General features: G+C 40.6%; 1 protein-coding gene and 1 long non-coding RNA gene across 2 annotated transcripts in view; both read left to right on the forward strand.

The window, feature by feature from the left end:
- The first annotated feature begins 443 nt into the window (after window positions 1-443).
- On the forward strand, window positions 444-12296 carry LOC138977949 (putative defense protein 2). The gene is made up of 5 exons (XM_070350561.1): window positions 444-705; window positions 3088-3335; window positions 4650-4866; window positions 6375-6451; window positions 11886-12296. Exons 2-5 carry the CDS (start codon window positions 3116-3118, stop codon window positions 12065-12067), a joined length of 696 nt encoding a protein of 231 aa, XP_070206662.1. The 5' UTR covers window positions 444-705; window positions 3088-3115; the 3' UTR covers window positions 12068-12296.
- Window positions 12297-15247: 2951 nt separating this feature from the next.
- The window catches only part of LOC138977950 (uncharacterized), a 3281-nt gene continuing 1082 nt past the window's right edge, over window positions 15248-17446 (forward strand). Inside the window, exons 1-2 of the long non-coding RNA XR_011459530.1 lie at window positions 15248-15405; window positions 15737-15890. This is a non-coding gene — a long non-coding RNA (uncharacterized lncRNA). The remainder of the gene's footprint in view (window positions 15406-15736; window positions 15891-17446) is intronic.

Here is a 17446-nt window from a genome sequence, read left to right on the forward strand (position 1 = left end):
GGCAGCTGTGAGTGTAATACCATCACGATGTCTGTAATCCAGCGACTGGTGCTTGATAACCCGAACGGTCGTAAGACCGGCATCGCCTTTACTTGTGTCCAAGTTTCAGGGGATCCATTCACATAAGCTGAAGCTGCGGTAAGGGTCCAAACGACATCGTTGTTTGGACGTCACGATATTGTAACGACCCCAACACTGTGTCTCAACCAAATCCCCAAAAGAAAAAACCTGTGTCGGAGTACACAAAAAGCTTTTGCACTGACAGAATGACTTCCGACATCTGAGAATGGTGGTACCCGGAAATCAGGCCACGCTTACCCCGCACAGCACACAGAGGGGAGCATGGCGACCTGTATACAATAAAACCACACCAATCAAAGCATTCTTATTTGGAGATTGACACACAGAAGGAAACTATACGCCCAGACACGACGGCGCTTGGAACCACCCGGACAGTACCAAACATGGCGGCTTGTCTGATCAGCCACGCCTGACATCCTGTTTTCCTGGCTGTGTGGCGGTAACTCGGTGAACGCACAACACTTGGGAGTACGCCACTGGTTCTCAGGCAGTCTGGCGAAGGGTCGGGGTAAATAAGGCTGGTGTTGAACTGTGGGACAGTTTCCAGGAAGTTCCCATACAGAGCTGCTGAAACCTTCCTGTGGAATCTGTTTCTTTACTCTACGCCTTTTGTGTTACCCACTGGTGAGGATTATTCTGATTTTTCCCTTGGTTTAACGTGGAAGTTAGCCTGCAGGAGACTTTGTTCCTTATTCCTGATTAAACTTTGTATACAGGCACAAGTCTCAAACAACTGAGGCAGAGCGCTGTTTAAAGATCTGACAAGATCCTTTGTAAATGTAATGTGTTTGAGAATCAAATCTGACAAATTATGAGAAACCAAATAAGCTAGGACGTAGGTCGCTTGTGATTCTCTCAGGTGCCAGGAAACTGGTTCCGTATAACTCTCACTTACTCTTGTGCATATGTCGTATGCTTTGTATACAGGTAACTAGAACATGGAGACAATTCGGTTATCTTACTGGGAACGACTTAAGTTTGGTTTGTATGCCTTGTCCGTATACCGCATGCAATGCAATCAATTACAAAACAAGAATTGTTTTACCAGAAGAGCTTAAAAAACGGGGTGGCTCAATTTAGGAACATGCCCAATATATGGCCAAACCTATCCTTAGCGGATTATGACTTTATTCAGTTATTCTGCAGAAAAGACAAATGCTGGAGAAAAACCGTTCTTTTCTGCAGCATTTCTGCATAATGTCATCTTTCGCCGAAGCAGCGTTTTTTTCTGCAGCAAAACATTTTACTGCAGTAAAATTGAAATCAAGAATGCTGCAGTAAAACGGTGCTGTTGTTTTACTGCAGAAAACCTGTTTACATTTTTTCTGCAGCATTTTGTACTGGCTCTTGGCGGATTATGACATTATTCAGTTATTCTGGAGAAAAACCGAAATGCTGGAGAAAAACGTTCTTTTCTGCAGCATTTCTGCATAATGTCATCTTTCGCCGAAGCAACGTTTTTTACTGCAGTAAAACAGTTTTTCTGAAGCATAATGTTTACTTGGTTTTCTGCAGCATTATTGCGATTAACTTTTTCTTCAGAATAGTCTGTGACAGTTTTTCTGGAGAAAAACGAACGACCTTGTAAAGTAGCGTTTGTATTCGTCGCCCCCTGCGATAGTATAATAGTTTGTTCCGCAGTGTACCAATCAGAAGGCGTGTAGCATAAGGGCATTAAATTCAACTTTACAATGGCGGCCGAACGTGAACAATTTCTGAAGCAAATCGAGCACGAAGTGGACTACTGCGTTCGTCTGGGAAAATGTGACAATGTTGCTGACAGGTGCCATTGTTTAATTTGAAACTTTGAACTTCCGGCGGAAAGAAAGTCAGACAGACAAAATACATTCGTGTCACGCACAACTATTGGTAATTCTGGATGAGTCCATCTCTCGACAGAGGGGGGCTCGCGTGCTCCAACATTATAATGAGCCAGTACAAAATGCTGCAGAAAAAGTGTAAACAGGTTTTCTGCAGTAAAACAACAGCACCGTACGTTTTACTGCAGCATTCTTGATTTCAATTTTACTGCAGTAAAATGTTTTGCTCCAGAAAAAACCGTTGCTTCGGCGAAAGATGACATTATGCAGAAATGCTGCAGAAAAGACAGTTTTTCTCCAGCATTTCTGTTTTTCTGCAGAATAACTGAATAATGCCAAAATGCTGAAGAAAAAGTGTAAACAGTTTTTCTCCAGTAAAACAGCATTACCGTTTTACTGCAGCATTCTTGATTTCAATTTTACTGCAGAAAAAAACGTTGCTCTCGCGAAAGATGACATTATGCAGAAATGCTGCAGAAACAAACAGTTTTTCTCCAGCATTTCTGTTTTTCTGCAGAATAACTGAATAAAGTCATAATCCGCTAAGGATACAAACCAGTAGGCTATAGCTCACTTGGTGATGAGTTTAACAATAGAACTCTTTATCGCAATCACTAATTGTTGGAGATGGTTGTTCTTTGGTTTTTGGTTTTTGTTTTGTTGTTGATTGTTTTTTTTAGGTAATTGTTTCTTGAAATTCAGTCACCTTGAAAGACTGTTCTATCAACAGTAGTAAACGTGACTGTCGCAGTTAATTTGTACAATATTACATTATTTCTTGTTGTCGATGTTATATATTTTCCAAAATAATGACAACGGAACAGCTCAATCATAAGAAAAACAACAACAAATCTGTGAACATAAAATCGAAGCAGCAGACAGCTGGAGTCCCAAAATGAAGACAGACCCAACAAGAAAGGCAAGTTCATGGAACGCCGTTTAATCAACGTGCGTGTGCTGTCGGCACGTCGCCCTCTGATCGTTGTGTAGTACGGACATACACGTGATACTGAGACAATACAGTGTTCTAGATGGTCGAACGTGTAGCAAAGACCTGTACGTGTACGTGTTGATATTGCGTCACCCGTGACTCACTTTTTTCTCCAATGTTCCAAATGCATTGTACCTCCAACACATCAACTCCTTACCGACATTGTATTTTTACTTTCCTTTCTCTCATTTGCAGTCACACACCAATCGTCACCGCCACCACAATGCCAAGAGCGACTTTGTTAGTACTGTCAGCGACGGCCGCCATCTTGGCCTTGGTGACATGTTACCCGGATGGCGCCCCGGCCAAGGACTGCTGGACGGAGCGCCCCTTGCACGGCGACCACATGCCGGCACACGGTGACCCCCCCTATGAGATCACGGTGGACAAACTGGGGGACTCGTTCGACGCCAACACCTACACACCTGGCGAGTACATACAAGGTCTGTTTCATTTACACTGTACATGATTTGTATGTTTTACCAAAAGTGGATCACACGGGTTCACGATGGCTCAGGGGTAAAATAAACCACGGAATCTAGTGTGTGGTTTACGCAAACTAAATAGCCATTAAAACAAACTACATGTATGTCATGCTGTTAAATGCTATTGCAAGTGTGTTCCATAAGGTTAGAACTGGGTTTTTTCGTGAGAAGATTTAAATCGTTCTGTAAACCATTTGAGGCAGACTGGGGCTTTAAACCATTTCATTTCACACTTAAATGTCCGGGTCCGGGTTCTATTTCATTTGCAAGATTTGATTTTGTTTCTGTTTTATTTCTGCCGTGCAACTTTGCCTGAAGGTTGAGTTGTCTGAGAACGTATCCTTCTTTGTGGATTGTTACACATTTATTATCGTTCTGTCTGTTTGGTTGTATTTCTGTGACTACAGATATGTGTAACTCTCGATGGTAAAACAATAGAATGTTCTACAGTAACACCAGGACCATCTCTTGCCGTGATCTTCTTCTTCTTGTTGCTGGCGTGTATTCATGGCGATGGTGTGCGTGGTACTGTGATCCGTTAAAGTGCGCTGTCTCGCTCAGTACCGCCGACTTCAGCACTAGTGGTTTCTGTCGGGGTTACCCCACCCTTAGCTCCTGGTCAGGGACCTTACCTGGGAGCACAGGTAGCAGAGGTTTTAACGCGCCTCTTACCCGCGTGATGAACCCGTATGAGCACATAGGGTATTTACGAGTCAAGAGAGCCACCTGTTCACCACCCCGCTCTGATAGGAACACCGCCAGTTGGTCCAGGACAGCTTATTCGTCCGGGCAAGCCCGACTTATATCGCTGCAATCCCTTATATCTAAGGGACGCCCCCTATCCGCCGCCTGGGGACCCGCCGGGTTGGGGATGGTCGCCCCGCCACCTAATTGGAGATAGCCTGACCCCGGCGTTACAGTGATGAAGATAAACAATTAACATGCACCCCATTATACCCCGTTATATTCCACACCCGAGTTTCTCGTCTTGAGATAATAACGTTGTCTATGTCTTTGTCTATGTCTATGTTACAGTGATAAAGTTAACATGCCCGCCGTTACAGTGATAAAGGATAACTTGCACGCCGTTACAGTGATAAAGGTAAACTTGCCTCGCTGTGTTACACTGACGATCTCTAGCCGTTACAGCGATAGGGCCTAAAGGTAACATGCCTCGCTGTGTTACACTGCCGATCTCTAGCCGTTTACAGCGATAAAGGTAACATGCTCGCCGTTACAGTGACAAAGGTAACATGCCTCGCTGTGTTCCAGTGACGATCTCGAGCCGTGACGGCACCCCGTTCAAGGGTTACCTGTTGAAGGTGTACAGCAGTAACGGGGTGTCGGCAGGTGTGTGGGGGGCGAAGAAAGGCGAGCAGCACGTGCTGAGGAAGTGCGGCGTGACCCACAACAACAACACCGCCACCAACACCACCACCATCATGTGGAAAGCCCCCACCTCCCCCATCATGGACACCATACAGTTCAAGTGAGAACACCGTGCTTTCCACACATTGCTTTACACCGTATTGCCTTACACATATTGCTTTACACATATTGCTTTACACATATTGCTTTACACATATTGCTTTACACATATTGCTTTACACCATATTGTGCTTTACACATATTGCCTTACACTGTATTGCTTTACACCATATTGCTTTACATCATATTGCTTTTCGCCATACAGTTCACGTGAGAACATCGTGCTTTACACATATTGCTTTACACATATTGCCTTACACTGTATTGCTTTACACATATTGCTTTACACCATATTGCTTTACACATATTGCCTTACACTGTATTGCTTTACACCATATTGCTTTACATCATATTGCTTTACGCCATACAGTTCAAGTGAGAACATCGTGCTTTACACATATTGCTTTACACCATATTGCTTTACACATATTGCTTTACACCGTAATGCTTTACACCATATTGCTTTACGCCATACAGTTCAAGTGAGAACATCGTGTTTGACACCATTTTGCTTTACACCATGTTGCTTTACACCGTATTATATTGCTTTACACCGTATTGCTTTACACATATTGCTTTACGCCATTCAGTTCAAGTGAAACAAATCGTGCTTATAATACCATATCACTTTACAACAAACATACAGTTCAACCATACAGTTAAAGTGAGAAAATCGCGCTTTGCACTGCACAGCTGTCAGGATCGTTATTTGTTGATTCGTGCGAATCTCTAATATCAGTCTGTAGGCCAAGGGATTGCTTGGGTCGGCATGCTCAGGACGTACAACCGCCCCTTTAAACTATTTGTTATACAGCGTCAAAAACCTGTACCGCTTTTCTGGTAGATCGGCGCAACAAGTTTTGTAAGAACTTTATGCAAAATAACACCAACAATCCAAACTTTGCCTGGACTTCGTTAGCTCTTTGAGTGAAATGATATCATTGCAGAAAACAAATCAAGACATTTCTTACTCTCTAAGATCAATTGAGCGTGAAGTACTTCCGTGAACAAATGTCTTGACATTGCAACATGCAATTTGAATTTAATGAAAAAAAAGCTAAATTACTGCTCTCACATTTTCTTGCCCTCACAATAATCCATCTTGGAGTCTTTAGAAGTCTTGTGTTGAATTGGTTAGATGCGTCGATTGGTTGGTTGCATCATTGATTGACTAATTGGTTAACTGATGGATGAATGGATAGATGGGTGGGTAGACTACGTGATTGATTGATGTGTTACAAGATTGTATGACCTTGACTTTGTGAGCAGAGCAATCATTGTGAAGGGTTGATTGATGTGTTGATTGTATGACCTTGACTTTGTGAGCAGAGCAATCATTGTGAAGGGTTGATTGATGTGTTGATTGTATGACCTTGACTTTGTGAGCAGAGCAATCAATGTGAAAGGTTGATTGATGTATTGATTGTATGACCTTGACTTTGTGAGCAGAACAATCATTGTGAAGGGTTGATTGATGTGTTGATTGTATGACCTTGACTCTATGTGCAGAGCCATCATTGTGAAGGACTACGTGACGTTCTACAACAACGTTCTGTCCAGACCCCTCAAGCCGGATTACCCGAAAAGTGAGTAGGTCATACCTCACATTAAGGAGGTCATACCTCACAGTAAGTAGATCCAAAATCAAAGAGACTGCCAAGGTCTCAAAATTCAGAATCAAAAAACAAGTAAGGTAATTTTGTCAATAACAACGTTCCAACAACTTACCGTTATTGTTTTTTTTATTCACATTAAGTAGGCCATACCTCACAGGAAGTAGGCCATACCTCACAGGAAGTAGGTCATACCCCACAATAAGTAGGTCCTACCTCACAGTAACTATGTCATACATTACAGTAACAAGGTCATAACTCACTTTATGTCATACCTCACAGTAACTAGGTAATAACTCACTTTATGTCATACCTCACAGTAACTAGGTCATAACTCACTTTATGTCATACTTAACAGTAACTAGGTCATAACTCACTTTATGTCATACCTCACAGTAACTAGGTCATAACTCATTTTATGTCATACCTCACAGTAACTAGGTCATAACTCACTTTATGTCATACCTCACAGTAACTAGGTCATAACTCACTTTATGTCATACCTCACAGTAACTAGGTCATAACTCACTTTATGTCATACCTCACAGTAACTAGGTCACAACTCACTTTATGTCATACCTCACAGTAACTAGGTCATAACTCACTTTATGTCATACCTCACAGTAACTAGGTCGTAATTCACTTTATGTCATACCTCACAGTAACTAGGTCATAACTCACTTTATGTCATACCTCACAGTAACTAGGTCATAACTCACTTTATGTCATACCTCACAGTAACTAGGTCATAACTCACTTTATGTCATACCTCACAGTAACTAGGTCATAACTCACTTTATGTCATACCTCACAGTAACTAGGTCATAACTCACTTTATGTCATACCTCACAGCCTGGCGTTGAAGGTTGCTTATTTCTCATGTAAATGAAGTAGGTCATGCCTCACAGTAGGCAAATTATGCCTTACAGTTGGGGGTTGAACGTGTTTTTTTCTCGGTCAAAGTAAGTAGTAAGTTTTTGATAAGTTTCGTAAGTTTTCTGTTGTGCTTCAAAATAAGTTCTTGTCAAACCGAAACAAATAAATCTAAAGCATGTTTGAAGCATGTTAGTCTGACTTGCACACTTAGTTGCATCATGTTACTTTGAAGTATAGGGGGCTTTTTCCAGTGATTAGTGAAGGCCTCACTGGTCCATATTAGGCACCCAGGCTCATATATGGACCAGTTGTGAATGTTTCTGTTTTTAATTATTTTTGCTGAAAGCCTATCAAAGCTAATTCGCCCAAAGCATGTAAACTAAAGACAGAAGGACTATCAAACACAAAGTGAAACTTCTTCGTAAGTAAACAAGCTAGTTGGTTTAAACATAAGTTTATTTTTACAAAGGTTACAATCATGACATGTATACAAAATACACAGGTAACAGCAACAAGCTAAAAGCTTATAGTGGTGTTCCTGGATGACAGTACAACGTAATGCGGTGACGGCTGAACATGTCGTCTCAATAAATCCAAATGTATTAATAACGTAATAAACGTTGCATAATGATTATTAAGAAAGACAGTTAAAGGAAGGAAGGAGGGGAAGCAGAGGATTAAAAAGAAGAGGGATGGGTAGGAGATGTGCAGAAATTAAAGTTGTCCGAATCCAAAAACAAAGTAATTTATTTAATTTATTAATTTAATTAATTTGTTGTCCGGCTAGTCATGAGCATATGAAGCAGACAGTGGTCCATATTGGGCAACCTTAACTTAGTCAGGGTAAGCCAGACAAACACTCTTTGAAAATATACTATTGATAAGTGCATTAATTGCACAAAGTTAATACATGTTCTGTTAAAAAAAAAAGTGGCTTCACTTTGGAGCTTGAGTGTATATGTTTGTACGAAAAGAAGTGTACCGTTAAAGACATACGATACGTTATGAAGTTGGACATTTTTGTAATTTTTATTTTTATTTTTAATTTGTTGGGAATATGCAATGCCGTGGCTGGCTGACGACTGTGCCAAAAGCATTTCCCTTTTATTCAATTAACAATAGGCCTAGTTTTTATCACCACAAATTAATTACAAAGCAAACATAATGCCAGACAGGGAAAACAGAGAATAACCAGCACACAGTTATGCTAACAGACTTATCATCAGTATCAATATATTGACGGGCGCAGCGGCCTATTGGATACGACATCGGCCTCCTAATCGGAAGGTGGAGAGTTCTAATAAAATGAAAGATCCTGTTATCCATAGACACACTAAGATACCCAGCATGCATACTCCGAAAGCGGCGTGTTGCTGCCGGAATGGCGGGGTAAAAACAACCATACACGTAAAAACACACTCGTGCAAAACATGATTGAACGTGGGAGTTTCAGCCCATGAACGAAGAAGAAGAGGAATCATATATCAGTGTTATTCGAATATCTGTTAACTCACCCCCCCCCCCCCCCATCCACTACCCCAATTATAGCAACTTACATTGCCCACTCGCCAATTGCATATGAACTCAACGTTTCTATTCAGGACAGCACATCAAACGTGTCGTTACGTGTTTTACCGTGTTCTTTCTACTTGAACCAGTAATTGATACATGTCCTGCGTTTAACCCTGGTCTTTATTGATGTCTGCGTGCGCGTGTCGGGAGAGTAACAATTGCATACCAGGTAGCACGTGTTTCTTTGAAGCAAAGTGAGTATTTTTATTTTATTTTTTATTTAGTCAAGTTTTGACTAAATATTTTAACATCGAGGGGGAATCGAAACGAGGGTCGTGGTGTATGTGCGTATGTGTGTGTGTGCGTGCGTGTGTGTGTGTGTGTGTGTGTGTAGAGCGATTCAGACTAAACTACTGGACCGATCTTTATGAAATTTGACATGAGAGTTCCTGGGTATGAAATGCCCGAACGTTTTTTTCATTTTTTTGATAAATGTCTTTGATGACGTCATATCCGGCTTTTCGTGAAAGTTGAGGCGGCACTGTCACGCCCTCATTTTTCAACCAAATTGGTTGAAATTTTGGTCAAGTAATCTTCGACGAAGCCCGGGGTTCGGTATTGCATTTCAGCTTGGTGGCTTAAAAATTAATTAATGACTTTGGTCATTAAAAATCGGAAAATTGTAAAAAAAAATAAACATTTCTAAAACGATCCAAATTTACGTTTATCTTATTCTCCATCATTTGCTGATTCCAAAAACATATAAATATGTTATATTCGGATTAAAAACAAGCTCTGAAAATTAAATATATAAAAATTATTATCAAAATTAAATTGTCCAAATCAATTTAAAAACACTTTCATCTTATTCCTTGTCGGTTCCTGATTCCAAAAACATATAGATATGATATGTTTGGATTAAAAACACGCTCAGAAAGTTAAAACAAAGAGAGGTACAGAAAAGCGTGCTATCCTTCTTAGCGCAACTACTACCCCGCTCTTCTTGTCAATTTCACTGCCTTTGCCATGAGCGGTGGACTGACGATGCTACGAGTATACGGTCTTGCTGAAAAATGACAGCTACTTGACTAAATATTGTATTTTCGCCTTACGCGACTTGTTATATTTAGTCAAGTTTTGACTAAATATTTTAACATCGAGGGGGAATCGAAACGAGGGTCGTGGTGTATGTGCGTGCGTGTGTGTGTGTGTGTGTGTGTGTGTGTGTGTGTGTGTAGAGCGATTCAGACTAAACTACTGGACCGATCTTTATGAAATTTGACATGAGAGTTCCTGGGTATGAAATCCCCGAACGTTTTTTTCATTTTTTGGATAAATGTCTTTGATGACGTCATATCCGGCTTTTCGTGAAAGTTGAGGCGGCACTGTCACGCCCTCATTTTTTAACCAAATTGGTTGAAATTTTGGTCAAGTAATCTTCGACAAAGCCCGGGGTTCGGTATTGCATTTCAGCTTGGTGGCTTAAAAATTAATTAATGACTTTGGTCATTAAAAATCGGAAAATTGTAAAAAAAAATAAAAAATTATAAAACGATCCAAATTTACGTTTATCTTATTCTCCATCATTTGCTGATTCCAAAAACATATAAATATGTTATATTCGGATTAAAAACAAGCTCTGAAAATTAAATATATAAAAATTATTATCAAAATTAAATTGTCCAAATCAATTTAAAAACACTTTCATCTTATTCCTTGTCGGTTCCTGATTCCAAAAACATGTAGATATGATATGTTTGGATTAAAAACACGCTCAGAAAGTTAAAACAAAGAGAGGTACAGAAAAGCGTGCTATCCTTCTTAGCGCAACTACTACCCCGCTCTTCTTGTCAATTTCACTGCCTTTGCCGTGAGCGGTGGACTGACGATGCTACGAGTATACGGTCTTGCTGAAAAATGGCAGCTACTTGACTAAATATTGTATTTTCGCCTTACGCGACTTGTTTCTTTTTTTCTTCTTCTCAAAATCTGCACATTTCACTCAAATATGTATGATTCTAACGATGGACATAACAGTTTTCATGTACAGCACCTCCTTAAGATTAATCTGTTATAAATAAACATGTGTGTATGCTGTTGAAATATGTATTTAAAATGCATATCATTATAATCATACACACACACAAAACACAGAATGACATCCACTATATACATCTTGGTGTAACTTTGGGTCCGTATCTAGAATTGAGAAGAGAAAGAGAAAAAAAGAAAAGAAATAAGAATAGAAAAATTAAAATAAAAAAGAGGAATAAAAATCATAATTTTATATTTCTGATCTGCAATTGCTTTTCGAATAAAACAAAAAGAGGCATTGAAGCCTTTTTTTAATTTTTTTTTTTATAAATACTTATGCACATTTTAGCAACCAAAATTATACGGTTCAATTCTTTCAACAGAGTTGCTTGCATTTTTCGATTTTTAACACCAAACATAATTTCGTGCACTGTTAACTCTATTTGTTTATCCAGATGTACCCAAATATAAAATTCTATCTGTTTCCAATACTCAATCACCACTGGGCAAAAGAGGAAAAAGTGTTCTATATAATCAACGCGATTACGGTGCCAAAGACATACGATACGTAATGAAGTTGGACATTGTTGTTATTACTGTGGATACGATTGAATGATGTGTATGTATTGTGGACAAAAAAGACAAGAAAAAAAAGACATACGATATTGATTTAACAAAAACAAAGACTGTTTTTGTCGTTTTTGTTTTGTTTTTGTTGTTGATATTCTGTTTGGAAGTAAAATCTTTTATGTCAATAGCCAAACACAGTTCGAAAAGATGTCATAACGTGAATAATAATAATGGAACAATTGAATAATGACGTCACTTATACAATATCGGACGTGACGGATAATTTCGAGAACGTAGTTTTACTCGGTGATTTTAACATACCGGAAGAAGAAAATAATCGTAAGGTGGCCGCCTGGCTGTGCAAGTATCGGTATTGTACACGATTAAAGCGAGTGCGTGTTTCTCTGTCCCGCAGCCTTCATGGAGAAGCTGTTTGAGCGTCTGAGAGCCTACGCCAACGTGAACTTCAACGTGTCCGTTCCGTCTACCGAGCTCCTCCCCGGACCCCTGCTGGCTGTTCCAACAACCACCCTCGGTACCACTGCCCCTGTCCAGACTGCATCCAGTGCTAAAGCGGAGCTGCCCAAAGTCGCGTAGACAACACACATCAGGGCCGGACCCAGGGGGGGGTTCCAGGGGTTCCGGAATCCCACCCCTGGAAAAAGCATGTACCTTGCTTTGAGTGTTGTTTTTTTTTTACTAGTTTTAGCACCAAAACAATGCTGCTCTTAACCCTCAAAACAAGGCCCAAAATGCACCAGATTGCACAGATTTTAACCGTTTTTCAAAAATTTTCCGGGGGAGCATGCCCCCGGACCCCCCTAGTTCGCCCACTTCGCTGATTTGCCCCCCCAAAAAAGGAGGAACCCCCCCCCCCCCCTTACAACTCATTTGGTCCGGCCCTGCACATGTTGTTGGATGTGTGGTGCATTTTGTATGGGTGGGTTTTGTTCAATACGTTTGGGAACAAAAATCTGATTTAAACATTTTCAAAAAGGTTTTCGTTTAAAGTAATACTTTTTTTTAACCCTCTTGACGGCCAGACTATGTATCACTGAGGACTAAACCAATAAATTCACCAAGACTATGTATCACTGAGGACTAAATCAATAACTTCACCAAGACTATGTATCACTGAGGACTAAATCAATAACTTCACCAAGACTATGTATCACTGAGGACTAAATCAATAACTTCACCAAGACTATGTATCACTGAGGACTAAATCAATAACTTCACCAAGACTATGTATCACTGAGGACTAAATCAATAACTTCACCAAGACTATGTATCACTGAGGACTAAATCAATAACTTCACCAAGACTATATATCACTGAGGACTAAATCAATAACTTCACCAAGACTATCACTGAGGACTAAATCAATAACTTCACCAAGACTATATATCACTGAGGACTAAATCAATAACTTCACCAAGACTATCACTGAGGACTAAATCAATAACTTCACCAAGACTATATATCACTGAGGACTAAATCAATAACTTCACCAAGACTATCACTGAGGACTAAATCAATAACTTCACCAAGACTATGTATCACTGAGGACTAAATCAATAACGTCACCAAGACTATGTATCACTGAGGACTAAATCAATAACTTCACCAAGACTATGTATCACTGAGGACTAAATCAATAACTTCACCAAGACTATGTATCACTGAGGACTAAATCAATAACGTCACCAAGACTATGTATCACTGAGGACTAAATCAATAACTTCACCAAGACTATGTATCACTGAGGACTAAATCAATAACGTCACCAAGACTATGTATCACTGAGGACTAAATCAATAACTTCACCAAGACTATGTATCACTGAGGACTAAATCAATAACGTCACCAAGACTATATATCACTGAGGACTAAATCAATAACTTCACCAAGACTATCACTGAGGACTAAATCAATAACTTCACCAAGGCGCAAGCTAGTACAAGGGAAACAACTGGTGTACATTTCCCTTTAAATTGTAGTAAACAGATTGTCTCCCCTGGATACTACATCCTCAGTTTAAGGCTTGATGTTTTGGCTTGTACTCGTATATTATTGTCTTTTATCTCACTTTCGTAATTGGATTTCTCAGCACTGGTAGAGGTAAGGCGTTTTGAAGGTGTGTTTTTTTTCTTTTGAAGTCAATTTGTTAAAGTTAAGCTTACTAACCTATAAAGGAAATCAGCCGGATGCGGACGAAAACACGCCTTATGATTAGCGTTCGACACACTGTTGTGATTCCATTTGTAAAGAGAGAGTTTCACTGTAAACAACAAGTATATTAAAGCGTTATTTTGTTCTCCACGTCTGTGTCTGTCTTCGTGCACGAGAGAGAGGGATGGGAGAGAGTGAGAGACAGAAACGGCTGATTGATGTGTTGCCCGGAGTCAGACTGATAATGATAGACCCAAGTCCCCATCGCCCGTGACGGGAGCATCTCGTTACTCCCCCGGCTCGTTACTCCCCCGGCTCGTTACTCCCCCGGCTCGTTACTCCCCCGTGCCTTTTTATTACACTTAAATAAAGCAGTTATTACTTAATTGAATTTTCGAGAGAGAGAGAGAGAGAGAGAGAGAGAGAGAGAGAGAGAGAGAGAGAGAGAGAGAGAGAGAAAGAGAGAGAGAGAGAGAGAGAGAGCATGTTTAAAGAACTTACAACTGTCAGATCTTCCTGTACATTCGTGAAAAAAAGTATATATTTTAAGCAGAAGAGATACGGGGGAGTAACGAGATGCTCATCTCGTTACTCCCCCGGCTCGATACTCCCCCGGCTCGATACTCCCCCGGCTCGATACTCCCCCGTATCGCTACTCCCCCGGCTCGTTACTCCCCCGTACATAGAAAATGACTGGATAACCCTGTTATAGTAAGTTAGCATGAAATATTGTTTTTCCGGAGAAATTGTCTGGATAAACAAACAATGAAACAAACAAAACAGCTGGAAGGGGGGGGGGGGGGGGGGGGGGAAGGGGGGGAACAATATTTCATGCCAACTTACTATCATCACAGGGTTATCCAGTCATTTTCTGTGTACGGGGGAGTAACGAGCCGGGGGAGTAACGAGAGAGTATCGAGCCGGGGGAGTAGCGATACGGGGGAGTAACGAGCTAATCCCGCCCGTGACAACCTTCACAAAATCCTTACACTCTCTATAGTGACAATTGGAGAATATCTTTATGCATATTTCGAGACTTACCCCCTTGTGTACACAACACACACAACACACACACACACACTCACAGACACACACACACACACACACACACACAAACACACTCTTAACGCGTCTGGTCAGCTCTAACTCTCGTGCAGTGACCCCACAAAGCAGCCTGTCTCTACTTGTTGACGCAAAGGACAGTGGTCGTATAATCCGCTACACTCCGCAGTCAGCTTCCCCGTCATTACAAGGAAGCCCACTGTTACGGTCAGACAGACAGACAGACACACACACACACACACACACACACACACACACACACACACACACACACCTTATAATCCTCTACACTCTGTTCACCGCCGTCAGCTTCCCCGTCACAACAAGGGAGCGAACTGCTACGGTCACCTTTCTATTCAGCCAACACACACCGTGTTTCCCCTTACATTGTTTTGCTCATCAAACCGGACCTGTAGTAGGATTGCAAAACACAAAAGACAAGCGATTGCTTATTGTACGTACATTACCTATCGTACATGGGGAATTGTGTTCATTAAAATTGCGTTCATTAAAATCGCTGGAGGTTTTTGTTTTCGACGCACGAGCCATTAGTATAAAAATGAAGGGACTTCTCATCGTATTTAAAGTGTTCGTTGCTGCAGTGAATGAACAACACGCCAGGCAGTGAGCAGAGTCAAGGTGTGCACAGAACAGCACTGTCAGCATGAACAAAGCAGTTTTCCTTCTTCTACTGGCTGTTGGTAAGTAAACTTTCACATTACTTTTCCATAACAGTGCTCAGGAGAAGATAAGATTTAAAAAAAAATCTTATTTAAGAAAGTAACGATACAAGCAATTGCTTTTTTTTTTTTTTAAAGATCAGGGCTCGCCGGTGAGAGAAAAAAGGTTACAAATAACTCATCAAATATAACTCATATGCAATAAATTGAATAGAATAAAGTATGATAACATATACTGCTCCCCACCTCCCCCCCCACCCCCTCCACTCTCCTGGTCCGGTCACAGTCACCATAACAACGACAGAAAGATAGGCCTACTCACACCTGTTAATGGCGCACCTGTTGTGTACAGGTGCCATGATGCTACAGGTGTCCCAGCAGTGTTCGTTCCTCAAACACTTGCCCCCCTGGCCCACTCACCACCACAACAACGACAACGAGGAGAGCGGACTGGCCAAGCAGGTGTTGATTCAGCTGGGGCTCACAGCCCTGCAAGGCAAATAACGGTCAGTGTCACTCAGGGAGGCCATATTCTCCAGAGCTGTGTACCATTTTGTGACATGTATTTTCAGTCCTTTAAAGGATTATAACGTATATCAAATGGCAACTAGATTAAGAATGTATGTTATTTACCTTTTTAGATCGATGCACACATGCAACTCAAAACATAGCATATATTTTTGTCTTAAAAAAATTAAATAATTGATAGTATTCAAAACTATGTCACGATCTGTGGTTTTATGTTACGAGGGTGACGTACTTTAAAACCCTTGTCATCAACTAAACGTAGACAGACACAATGTGCAAGTATTTTTAAAGGATATTCATGGAACCTGTATGTATTTATTGAATCACTTCGTATGGTTAAAATGTCTCAGTTAAGAAACAAAATATCACCTTCGTAACATTAGCTGCACTGGGACACAGCTCCGTGGAATAACCATGCTCACTTTCCGTGTTGCAATACAATTGCTATGTAGATATAACCAATCGACATTTCAAATTATTCACATGAAGATGTTGTAGGTAGACCTCCTCTATAGAACAATGGTTTTTATAAAGTTTGAATTCATTCAAAGTATGAGAGTTACCTTGCCCTAGCTAGTACTTTAACTACTTACCCTAGCTAGTACTTTAACTACTTACCCACTGTTGAATGTGACGCAAAGAATGTAATTTGGGGCTACCATCAGGACGTCAAAATCATCAAAATATGACAGACGAAATTGTGACACAATGCCGATTCTGTCATCGAACTGGTGGAATGTTTCAGCATGTCTATATTTTGTTGGGCGTCAATCCCAGACTGTAACCAAGAAGCAGATGACACAATGCGAGTCATGTGTTCCAGGCGACTAAATTCCCCTTCAGGCTCGACTAAGCTATATGACTTTTATCTATGGCAAATACAAAGTATCCCTGCTACTTACTGCTTGTCACCAGGCGAATAAATTCACTTTTGGGCTCGACTAAGCTATATATGACTTTTATCTCTGGTAAATATAAAGTATCCCTGCTACTTAATGCTTGTCACCAGGCGACTATATTCACTTTCAGGCTCGACTTAGCTATATGACTTTTATCTGTGGTAAATATAAAGTATCCCTGCTAATTACTGCTTGTCACCAGGCGACTAAATTCACTTTCAGGCTCGAGTAAGCTATATGACTTTTATCTCTGGTAAATATAAAGTATCCCTGCTACTTACTGCTTGTCAACAGGCAACTAAATTCACTTTCAGGCTCGAGTAAGCTATATGACTTGTATCTCTGGTAAGTAACAGTAAGTAGCAGGGATAGTTTATACAGTATTATATAAAGTATCCCTGCTACTTACTGCGTGTCAGCGTGGACACTATCTGAGGGATGGCGTTGAAGGGGTCCAATCCGCCAATAAACTTATAAAGTGTCTCGAATCGCACCAACAAGTCCACAGTTTGGTTTAGAGTCATGATACCATCACACACTCATTTTCACATGTTGGTCACTTGTTATATTTAGTCAAGTTTTGACTAAATATTTTAACATCGAGGGGGAATCGAAACGAGGGTCGTAGTGTATGT

The sequence above is a fragment of the Littorina saxatilis genome, linkage group LG10, assembly GCF_037325665.1.
Source record: "Littorina saxatilis isolate snail1 linkage group LG10, US_GU_Lsax_2.0, whole genome shotgun sequence".
Lineage (NCBI taxonomy): Eukaryota > Metazoa > Mollusca > Gastropoda > Littorinimorpha > Littorinidae > Littorina > Littorina saxatilis.